This window comes from Populus euphratica, unplaced genomic scaffold (assembly GCF_000495115.2).
Source record: "Populus euphratica unplaced genomic scaffold, PopEup_1.0 scaffold40.1, whole genome shotgun sequence".
In the NCBI taxonomy this organism is placed as follows: domain Eukaryota; kingdom Viridiplantae; phylum Streptophyta; class Magnoliopsida; order Malpighiales; family Salicaceae; genus Populus; species Populus euphratica.
In genome coordinates, this window is record NW_011499912.1 from 557,362 (window position 1) to 569,275 (window position 11,914).

At 33.9% G+C, this 11,914-nt stretch overlaps 1 protein-coding gene across 3 annotated transcripts; it reads left to right on the forward strand.

The window, feature by feature from the left end:
* Positions 1–1,219: 1,219 nt before the first annotated feature.
* On the forward strand, positions 1,220–6,117 carry LOC105134083 (two-component response regulator ARR12-like). 3 transcript variants are annotated; one of them, XM_011038353.1, is made up of 7 exons: positions 1,220–1,638; positions 2,406–2,558; positions 2,921–3,313; positions 3,714–3,790; positions 3,877–5,139; positions 5,532–5,562; positions 5,849–6,117. In XM_011038353.1, the coding sequence occupies exons 1-6, from the start codon at positions 1,506–1,508 to the stop codon at positions 5,547–5,549; spliced, it is 2,037 nt and encodes a 678-aa protein (XP_011036655.1). In that variant the 5' UTR covers positions 1,220–1,505; the 3' UTR covers positions 5,550–5,562; positions 5,849–6,117. The 3 variants fall into 3 exon arrangements, with proteins under 3 accessions (XP_011036655.1, XP_011036656.1, XP_011036657.1); XM_011038354.1 differs by lacking the exon at positions 5,532–5,562; XM_011038355.1 differs by lacking the exons at positions 1,220–1,638; positions 2,406–2,558; positions 5,532–5,562 and adding an exon at positions 2,599–2,760 and having other exon boundaries at positions 3,877–5,140; positions 5,851–6,117.
* Positions 6,118–11,914: the final 5,797 nt, after the last annotated feature.

The following is an 11,914-nucleotide window of genomic DNA, read 5'->3' on the forward strand; positions in this document are numbered from 1 at the left end:
AATAAAAAAATATTTTATATAAAATATTATTTATTTTATAATATAATAACAATAGTTAAATTTATAATATTTAAATTAAAAACCATCAATATTGATATATATTTTTTAAAACTATTTTATAACCTTAATTTCAAAAGTATTGTTAATCAAATATATTAAACTACTTTTTGTTCGATTTTAGTTTCAATTATAATTTTAACCAAATATATATAAATACCAAATTAACTTTAATTAAAAATAATTTTTATAAAATAATTTTTTTCAAATTACAATCATAATAATCATAACTATAACAACTACTATAACATCTAAATAGCTACTATACTAAAAAAGGCTACTATACTAAAAAAAAATATTCCGAGGGCATGCCAAATAGAGAATATCCATAACAATCAAAATGAATGCGCGTGGAAAGCACGCGCAACCAAAAATGGTAAAAACAACATGGACAATGATAAAAACTTTCATCTTTCAACCTTCCCATTCGCCTTCCACAATTCCCACCACCGTCCAAATCTAGCCCTGGATTTCATATTCTTCTTCACAGTTATTTGTAGGCTTAATTTGTGCATTTGGTTCCTCAACTTTAGTTTTAATTTACTTCCATCCTCTTTCAATATTTCATTTCAATTCTATCCTTAATTTCTATTTCTGTATTACCATGGTCCTTTCATAAATTTTCTTTAATATTCTTTTATTATGATCCTGTTATTTTATTCATGAAAAATAAAATAAAATAAGAGCAATTTTATTTAATATTCTTTTCAATCTCTTTTCAATAAATTTCATGCATTAAATAATTGGATTCTACAATAGATCTTAAAAGTCTAATGGTAGAAAGATTTTAAGAAGGGATTTTATGCAAATCTTTTGGTAAAATCTCAATTCTTTATATATTTGTGTTAATCCCGTACATGTACTTTATAATTAAAAAACTACTAATTTTATCTAATAGTTTTACCAAATTCATTTTTGGAAAAAACTCATATATTGATTGAGAAAATGCCAGTAATAAACCCATAAATCTAATGATTAAATCTTTTTTCAGAGAGTTATTTTTGAAGTACTTTCCATAAAATTAGCATTACTATCGATTTTTTTAATCAAGGTTCGATATTAGAATAAAACTTCAAATAAGGATCAAAGTGATAAAAAATTCATAGTACAGGGACCAAATGCAACTAAATGGTTAATGTGTGTAAGAGAGAGAGAGAGGAGAGAGAGAGTGTTCTGTTTGTTCTTTTTGAAAGATCTTTCTCTCTCTAAAATACTATATTCCAAGTTTACCAATGAAGATTGTTTTTTGTTGTCACTTTCTCTCTCAACTGACAAATTTTCAAGCTCTGCAATTATTATGGTTTCTAGGTTTTTGTTAAAAGCTCCAAACTTTGAAACAAAATCCAGTTAAAGCTCCAAACTTTGAAGCAAATTGTAGTACCGCACTCTGTAAACTAGTCTCTTTCTTTCATATTTTGCTTCGTCAAATTGTTTTGAAGAGGAAAAAAATGACTATAGAACAGGGGATTGGAGATAGCAATATAGATCAGTTTCCTATTGGTATGAGAGTTTTGGCTGTTGATGATGACCCAACTTGTCTTTTACTGTTAGAGACTCTACTCCGAAGATGCCAGTACAATGGTTTGTCTTTCTTTTTTATCGTTTCATTGACTTGTTCATGTGTTTTTGGACATGGGTTTTGGTTTTCATGTTTTTTTTTTTTGTTAAGGTTTTGATGCTTTAGTTGTTTGGAAGATTTATGTAGTTAGTTGTGTAAATTATGAATATTTACAAGCCATTGGCTTGATAATCTTTGTTTTTGGTTTTGCTTCTCTCTGTTCATTTAGCTGTTTTATGTAGTTAGTTTTTGTAAATATGATTTCTTGTTGAGTTAAATTAACTCTTGTCTTGCTTTTGGCTTCTTGCGGAAAGGAGAAATCTATGTTCTTTACTCGCTTTGTCTCAGTTTGATACTTTCGGGAGATAGGCACCTAGATATGTATCTACTTTGACAAGATTATAAAGGTTATTGTTTACTCATTTGAATCTTTACTGTCTCTTATGTTATTCTATGTTTTTAGCTACTGATGTTTTTTAATGACTGGAACTGTTGGATCTTCTAAATTGATTGCACATGTGCTGTTGGGTTATTAGCTCTTTTGAGTAGATTTATATAAATTTGTTCTGTGTTTAAGTTAAATCTTATGATTTATTGGCATGACATACTTCTGAATCTTTACTAAATAAATCTAAATTTATTATTGATTTTCCGAGATTTGGTTGATTCTGAATCTTTTTACTAGATTAATGATTGATTTTCTATGGTATAACTTGTCCCTTTTTCTGGCATACTTGTGGAATTTTTCACATGCTGGACTTGCTCGATAAATGGGTTTTGGATTGTGCAGTTACTACGACGAGTCAGGCAATCACGGCATTGAGGATGTTGAGAGAAAACAAGAACAAGTTTGACCTGGTTATCAGTGATGTCCATATGCCAGACATGGATGGTTTTAAATTGCTGGAGCTTGTGGGGCTTGAGATGGACCTACCCGTCATCAGTAAGCCAAAAACACCGCACATGGTCTTTTGCCCTCTGTGTTTCAGTTTTGAAGACTCTAAAGGAAAACATGTGTAGATTTTCTATATGGATCCGCAGACTTCCTAAAAGCATTTGAAAATGATCAGTTTCATGCCATTTCCAGCTTTACCACTTCTTTGACAATTTTAGAGTTGTGTATTAGTCTGATTAAAACTCATTTTGTAAGTTGATTCCAAAGCCGAATATTAGGACCTTCTTCTGTTCAGTTTAATAAATTTGCTTACTGAGCTGTTTTGTGCTCATTGCATATTATTGCAACTTTTTTACCACATGTGGTTGTCCAATTGGGATTCATTATAATTTATTGACGTTGATCTGCAGTGTTGTCAGCAAACGGTGATCCAAAGCTTGTGATGAAGGGGATCACTCATGGAGCTTGTTATTATTTGCTCAAGCCTGTTCGAATTGAGGAGCTAAAGACCATCTGGCAACATGTGATTAGGAGAAAGAAAAGTAGTAACAAAGACAGAAACAGCTCGGATAACCGAGACAAGCCTAATCAAGGAAGTAGTGAAGCAGTACCTGACCAGAAGCTTCACAAAAAAAGAAAAGACCAGAATGGAGATGAGGATGAGGATCATGACGAGGACGAGGATGAGCATGAGCATGAGCATGAAAATGAGGATCCAACAACCCAAAAGAAGCCCCGGGTTGTATGGTCAGTGGAGCTGCATCGCAAGTTTGTTGCAGCTGTTAATCAATTGGGCGTTGACAGTATGTTATTTAGCTCTTCAGTATACTAGAAGTGTTTGGAATGTTTTTCTCAGGGTATATGACACTGGTTTTATTTATTCAATCTGTGCTTGTGCATATTGGTTTTATTTATTCAATCTGTGCTTGTGCATATTGGTTTTATTTATTCAATTTGTTCATGTGCATGTGCATGTGCATGTTTACTATTTTTCCTAATTAATACTGGAGTTGATATGTGGTTTATGACATTTATCAAGTATTAGAACTTTTTTCTCCACCAATAGATTTGAGCAATAGCAATTTCACTGGTTAATAATTAATTCTTAGATCCTTTACAGCCATAACAAATTCATTCATGGGTGAAACCACGCTTTTGTTATGGTATTTTGTTTTAATTTTCTTTCATTTTGTTTCAATGCAGAGGCTGTCCCAAAGAAGATTCTTGATTTGATGAATGTTGAAAAGCTTACTAGAGAAAATGTGGCAAGCCATCTCCAGGCATATATTCTTAACCTCTCCTAGCATAATTGAAAATGAACTAATTATTTTCATCCAGGAATCTAACTACACTGTTGTGATTGTAGAAATATAGGCATTACCTTAAAAGGATCAGCACTGTGGCAAACCAGCAAGCTAATATGGTGGCAGCTCTGGGCAGTTCAGATGCATCATACCTGCAAATGAATTCTATGAGTGGACTGGGATTGCACGGCTTGGCTGGATCTGTGCGGTTTCACAGCACACCGTTCAGATCTCTCCCATCTAGTGGAATGCTTGACAGGTTGAATTCTCCTGCTGTTCTGGGCATTCACGGTCTGCCTTCTCCTGGAGTGATTCAATTAGGTCATGTACAGACTGCACCCCACACGGCTAATGGTCCAAGTCACTTCCAACCAGTTGGACACCCAGGAAATAATGGGAACATACTGCAAGGGATGCCAATGCCATTAGTACTTGATCAAATACAATCCAACAAGGGTGTGAACTACATTCCGGAACTTCCTAATCATCTTGATGACACAGCCAGTTTCCCTGTTTCCAGTGGTTCCACAGATACGAAAATAATTGCTGGAAGCTCAAACAGCCCTTTTGTTGGTGTTGCAAACAAACACCTGATGTTGGAAGGACATGGTCAAGGGCTCCAAGATGGCCAAAAATCTGGAAAGCAATCTTCTCTTTCAGCAGGGTCTTTAAATCCAGGATATTCTTCCCATTTTCCAGATCATGGTAGACGTAATGACAACTGGTCCAACGCTGTTCAGTCAAATGGGGCCCAGTCAGATTCTTTTACGTTGAATGACTATTTTAAGCAATCTACTCTGCATCCTAGTGCCATCAGAGACCGCATGTCAACAATGGCCTTGCAAAGCAGGAATAATCCGTGTGATGTTTCTTCTGTCTCTACTCTTCCCATACATTTACAGGACTCCAAAGCAGATCTACCATGCCGAGTGGGAGTGGCTACAGTGAGCAGTCATGCTGGACAGCTAATTAATAATGGCTCTCTAGGGTGGGTTGACCGTAGGCAGGATGATCCTTACCACTCAAATGGCCTATCTAACTCAATAAACTCAGCAATTCCTATTAATGGTAATGGGAATCCCAATGGGTTCAATTTGGATCCAAATAACCTGTTTTTTCAGAGAACCACAAGCTTCATTTCAACTGGACCGTCAAATTTTGTTGATACCTCATTGATGAAGCATAATGAGGTTGAATGTTCAGCCATGGAAACATTAGTGAGGTCAAAAGATGGGTATTTGCTAGGCCAAGAAAAGCTACAGGACAGTTCTGTTTCGAATAATTTTGGCTCCTTGGAAGATTTGGTGAGCATAATGATCAATCAGGCAAGTCCTCCATGTCTCTGTGCGTTCCTGTGGAGATGTCTTTGTTTTTTCCTTTTGTATTTTAGCTATAAAATTTGCATGAGGTTCTGAGCCTTTACCATTGAATAAGAGAATCTCCTCTAGGAAAACAAAGTTTCCTTTCCCTCAATTATCATTTGGCTTTCAGTCAACCAGCTATACCCCAAAAAATGCGTTAGGATTTACCAACTTTTAACTATTTCTCCTGACTATCAAATATATGTTTCAACTGTAACATGGTTTAAAGATGGTGTTCCTAATAGGACCCTGCAAAATACACGTTGATGCCAGTTCTTGTTTTTTTTTTTGAACGAGTTTCTTATCTCTTCAACTTTGAATCTCTTTGCTTATTATGTTTTTCATGTTCTATGCAGCCAACCATTCTTGGTTAGGAGAATGGTCTGGGTGAGTATCTGTCTCTGTGCGTGTTTCGGATATATCTTGCTGAGTATTGTTTTTAAATAAAAGATTTTTCTAGCCTTGAAACATGGAGGGCCCTCCAAAGTCTTTAAATTGCATGTCATGTCCTTTCACCTGGAGTTATCTTTTATGATATTACTTGATGAAAACACGGTCTGCCCTAGTCAATGAATCATTCTCGATTTACCTCCCTTTTCAGCATTTTTGGTGTTCCATATTACATCATCAGCTTTAATCCTAGGCATTTAATAACATGGAGTTGATGATGCAGGAACAAGACAGGTGAAGTTTTACCAGAAGGAGACTTGGGATGTGGTGGTTATTCTCTAAGGAATTGCATATAAAGCAGATTTAAGCTGCCAAGGTCTCTAAAGAGGATGATCTGCAGAAGCTTTGTGCTTTCTTGCAGATGAGTTATTCCTAGTGTAATTGATACACAATATACCTATGTATTCCACTTCTAATTTTCTTTAGAGAACTGTATGTTAATTGCAGTTTTTTCCTTCCCAAATTCGTCTGAGTAATTTATTTTTACCTAGTTGATTAAGCAGAGCATTGCAATCTGAAAACATTCCCAAGAACTTGGTTTGAACTGGAAAAATTCACTGTTCACGGCCCAGAAGAACAAGTGTGTTTCGCATTATTGGTGGCAATGAGATTGTCACTAGGCCCCACACTAAAGGAGAGAGCTATCATTTCTACCAAGAAAAGTTCTTGGCAAGAAATGTGTTCCTGACTCTCACCAGACAAAAATTCCACAAGAATATTTCTAGAAGTACGTATTTCGAAAGAAAAAACCCATCTCTAGAACACATCATTGTGGCATATCATTACCATAATAATCAGTGATCGTTTCCTTGTAATCTTTTGAGATACCTCTTAAATTTCACCCTCCACTCCAATCAAAAAAAAAAGAAGAAAAAAAAAAGAGAAAAAAAAAGAGAAGTTAACAAGTAAAGATAGAAAGGCCAAAGCATGAGGCTCAATGCACATTTATGAGAAAATAATGAGAGAAGGCATCCAGGGAAATGTGGAAGCACGCGAATCCTCACATCAATTCCTGCCGGGTCAATAGGACTCTGCATCAAGTATGCAGCCTGGGGGATTGGAGTAACCAATGGAGGTGGATAGGCTGCATCTCCATGTAGAACACCACCTTGTGGCATGGCATCCTTGTCCAATCAGAAACTATAGTGAGCTCCTTCAGAGTACGGAGAGTGCCTTGTGGTCCATCTAGTGCTTCCATATACGCGTTCACGTAGTCACTGTTGACAGAGTTCATAGCTTGTTTTATCTTCTTTATTTTGGCCTCATGGCTTCCGTCCTCTAATTCCTCAGCTGTGAAAGCTACTGAAATGAGTACATAAGCATTGCCGCTGAAACCATTAGGCAGTGGAGGCGTCATCTTGTTCCTTGCGTCCATAGCAAATTGCAAACACACCATTCTTTCATTCCTTGCTCCTAAAACCTTGGTCCTTTCCTAAATTATATGAAGATTACAGGACTCCAAAGCAGATAATTATTCTTGATTATTACACATTATTCTCATAAGGTTGAACAAGTACCTCTATATAATTAAATGAATGTTTTAAAATATATAAAAAAAATAAATAATGTTTTAATTATGATGCATATACATACCTTAACTTTTTGAATGGATGCATTTATCTATATTGGAATAAGCATCCAACTTTCACCTCAAACCATAAATATATGGATAGATGTCTAATTAAATTGAAAAATAATGGAGAGAATATCATCTTAAGTTTACATTTTATCCAAACGATATTCATTTTAAGCTTCTTCATATGTCATGTTTGCAACTTGTTGGAATATATATTTCTAAAAAAATAGTAATGACTTTTTATTCCATTCAATTTGCAATCTTTTAAATTCATAAACTTTGATATATTCAAGGCATGTCCGTCAGAAAAACATAAACTTTTAAGTCATTGGTAGATAAGTAACTATGCATTCTTATCTAAGGCGAAACTGGCTTTGAGTTTTGTGACCCGTGACCTAACATAAATCAACTTCATATTTTTACAATGAAAAAACAAAGTTATATCTATTATAGTCTTGATGTTGTCCTTTTTTTTTCCTCCTTCATGTCCATAACCATGTTGAAAATATTCTTAAACATGTTCTTTTCTATGTACATGACATTAAAGTTATGATGGAAGAGATTGATCTTCTAATAAGAAAGCTCCCATAAAATATTTTGCTTTATCCAATTATAGATCAAACAAAAATCAGGAAACTTTTATTTACTGGATTGAAAACTAAACACAATATCATCATATTTTGACACTACATTATACAATTCTTCACATAAAAGAAACTTCGATGTAATATCCATTTCAATTATACTAACAAAGAAGACCTTTCTATTCTTTTAGAACTTGTGATTCATTGGTAAAAACTGTTACTAATAGTAAAAGAAAATGTTTTATCACCATTTGTTAGAATGAATGCCTTGTTAGTTTCTATATAATATGGATATGCTAGTTTTTCATGTGCATTCCAACCATAAACCATTCCATAAGCTAGAAAATCATTGATCGTTCACATCAAAGCTGCATTCATCAAGAAATTTTATTCCTTGATATATCATCAGTCAAAGCCCTTGATGATCACAACTGTTTCAACTTATCAATCAATGGTCGAAGACAAATATCCATATTTCAACCTGGATTATTAGTACCGGTTATGGTCATAGATAAAAACATGAACTTTAACTTTTATACATATCCTAATGGCAAGTTGAAAACTGTGAGTATCACTGCTCAAGAAAAATACAAAGAAATAAATGGCTCGAATATATTGAATCCACCTATACAGAACCCAAGATGCACATTCCTTATCTCTACTTAAAACTGAGGATGAACACTATTAAAGTGTTTCCGGGTTTTATTGTCAAAATGGTGCACTATCACTCCATCCACTACATCACGTGATTGGTGCAATGTCATATACTTAACAATCTTTGGTAACGTAAATAATCTCTATAGTCTAGGTGTAATTGAAAAGTATCTAAATTTTTTATGTGCGATAAAAGTCTTTCCCTTACCAGTCATGAGTTTATAACAAGAATGCCACATGTTCTATACTCAATCAATGTTGTATTTTTAAGATAGCACAACATGTAAAAGTTTGGACACATGTTAATTTTATGGTATTCTAGATCAAGGGGTTTCGTCTTGGACTTAGCAGTATAGAAATTTTCTTTCAGCCTGTTCCTTTCATGTAAAATCCTTCTTGTCCATTGAATAATTCTATCATAACTAGCCTCACTCAACTCATGATTTGACTTGATATTGAACACTCGTGCAACAATCGATAATTTTCTGTAATTTATGCAATGGTTCTATAATGGTTTGTCATGAAACTTTTAGAAGATAAAAAACATGGTTGGGTATGTATTAGGTTCTTCATCTATAACTTGACATTGACCAATATGACCTTAATTCATTTTCATCGCATCCATACCCATATTCCTATAAAGATTACTATTGTCATCTATAACTTCTTGTATCTTGTTGGAATTAGAAGTTAAACCAACCATCCTTTCTAGCATTGTATCATGAAGAACATATGGTTCTTCGTGTGCATACCAACACAAATATTTTTTCATAAATTTTTTTTTTATAGAAGATGCATAGTTACAATATCTAGATTGTGAAACTTTTTATTTTTATACCTCTTGCATGAGCATCTAATACCCCATCTACTAATATTTCTTTGATTAAATAATGTATAATTAATAAAATCCTAAACCTTATTACAATAATACATCTTTCACAATCCTTGAGGTAGACCATTATACATCTATGAACGATCATCCATTATTTATATCAAATCTTTATAAAATAACAATGACAACATGCATTAATTAATTACGTTAACTAAATATTTTGTAAAAGTATTGATTTATCTCAAACTTATTGAATCTATTTTAAAAAGGTTCTTAATTCATTATCAGTTACATAAATAAATTTAAATTTATATATTTTTACCAAAAATTTCAATTTGGTAGTAAAATTGAAAAAAATAAAATAAATTAGACCTATTAAATAAGCCATTATTATTTCATCACAAAACACCTAAGCAAAGAATTTGACATAAGTTTCATCAATTTACAAATAAATACAGTTTTACAAAATCTAAAACAAACCTTAACATATACAAATTATAAATTCATACAACAAATTTGTACGAGGAAAAATTATAAAAGAAGTAAACATCTAAACAAAAGACATCCACTACAAAAAAATATGCAAAAAAATCAACATTTTAAAATTGATTTTAACTAAAACATGGTAGATTTACTTACTTAAAATGAAGAATTCTTAATAAAATTTGAATCAGAATACGGATGCTAACAAACTGAATACTCTAATGCCCAAATTTGTTACAGGAGGTTCAATTGTGTTGAGATTAGGGGGATGAGTGGATGCTTGTTGCAAGAAAAAATACATAAGAAAAAAAAACAAATGAGAAAGGGGAAAAAATGATTAATTGTCAGGTCATAAATTAAATATTACTAACAGCATTACCGAGAGAATTATTCTATCGATAACTTTGTCGCACCCGACATCGCGGCGGCCTTAAGACATTATCTCGATTAGAAAAAGAACAGATATTTGTCATCTTGTTCTTTTAAGAAAAAAGGTCTTGTTTAAGGAGTTGCTACCTAGTATTATGGTCACTAGAAACCCTAACTGGTCAATAAAGATTCTATGGTTCGGGACTGGTTACGTTAAAGGGAAGATATTATCACCCCTTAAACGTCCTGCCTGAGGCAGGTTGCGTTGCTAGTTTCGTCTTAAATTGCTAAATGTTTATTAGTTTGTGCTATGATAATTTGCTTATAATATCCTTGACTCTGGCATTAGTAAATATTTAACTACGAATATTTTCAACTCTGGCGTTAGTAAATATTACGCAGCTATAGAAACAAAATAAATCTAAATCAATATTTTTTTATTTCTGACTCTGGCGTCAGTGAATAAACAAATCAAATAAATTTATTTTTACGCTTGTACATATTTTTTATTTTTCTAGCTAAATAAAATAAAATACAATGAATAAAAATAATATAAATTTGAACTAGTATTTTTATTCCCGACTCTGGTATCAGTGAATAAACCAATAAATTTACATTATTTTTATTCATGCATACATATTTTTTATTTTTTTATTTTTTCTACTTTTTATATTTTTATTTTTCTACTTTTTATTTTATTTTTTGGGCTGGGCTCAGTCCAAATGGACTGGGCTAGGCCTAGCCAGCCCGGCCTGGTCACTGGCCCCAAGCCAGTGACCTGGCTGGGCTAAGCAACACGTGTGCGCTAACGTATGCGTGTTGCTACACTGTGCAAGTGAATTAAAATTCACTTGCACAGTGTAAATGCTAATTCACTATGAAGAATGCAAGAAGAAAAGGTCACTTACCTGTTCTGCTGGAGGCGATGGAGACGGTGACGAAGCTCTGGCTGGCTGACACTACTTCCTCTCCTCTGCTCCTTCTTCTGCTTTGTTTACAAACACAATATGCCGAGAATGAAAGGAGAAAGGAAAGAGCATACCTGCTTCGGGAGGCGAAGGTGCTTGCAGCGCTGATGGATTCTCGCCTATTGCTTCCCTTTATCTTCCTTCTGTGTTCACTTGTCTACGTGTTCCTTTTGTTTTTCTTAGCAACTTTTGAAGCCGAGAAGATGATGAAGAAGCCGGCCTGCTGGGAATTTGTTTTGATTCTGGGTTTTTGTTGTTTGTAGGGATGAAGGCAATGACAGGGCCAATACTTGTCTTTGTGTACTGCTGCTCTCTTCTTCTCTCCGTCTCCCTGTGTATTATTTCTTTCTCCGAATTTATGCTCTGTTTTTCTGTATTTTTAACCCCTCGTTTTTAATTTTTCTTCCTGTTCTAGGTTTTGTCCCCCTCCCCCCCTTTTTAGCCTATGCTTTGCTCTGCCTTTTATAGAGCCAGAGAGCATGCAGAAACCAGTTCCCCTGTTAATCTGTCCATGAGCGTGATTGTGGGCAAGAGATCGTGGTGCCGTGGCCATGATTTGCTGGAATGATCTACCGGATTTTCTCCCCTGTCGAATCGGTATTTAGCTAACAAATGATGAACAATATTATGACCCAAAACGACGCATTTGGCATGAAAAATGACAAATTATAATTTGGTCCCTGGTGTTTTGAAATGTATTAATTGGGTTCCTTAGTCAAATAAATTTTTAATTTTACCCTTGGATTACTTTCAATTAAGTCCCTGAATTTATTTAATTAATTAAATCAAAGTTTAATTAAGTTCACAAACTTATTAATTCTTC

Coding starts and splice junctions, on each gene's coding strand:
- LOC105134083 (XM_011038353.1), top strand. CDS start 1,506: ATGACTATAGAACAGGGGATTGGAGATAGCAATATAGATCAGTTTCCT. Junction 1,639..2,405: donor CCGAAGATGCCAGTACAATG/GTTTGTCTTTCT, acceptor TGGATTGTGCAG/TTACTACGACGAGTCAGGCA. Junction 3,791..3,876: donor ATGTGGCAAGCCATCTCCAG/GCATATATTCTT, acceptor TTGTGATTGTAG/AAATATAGGCATTACCTTAA.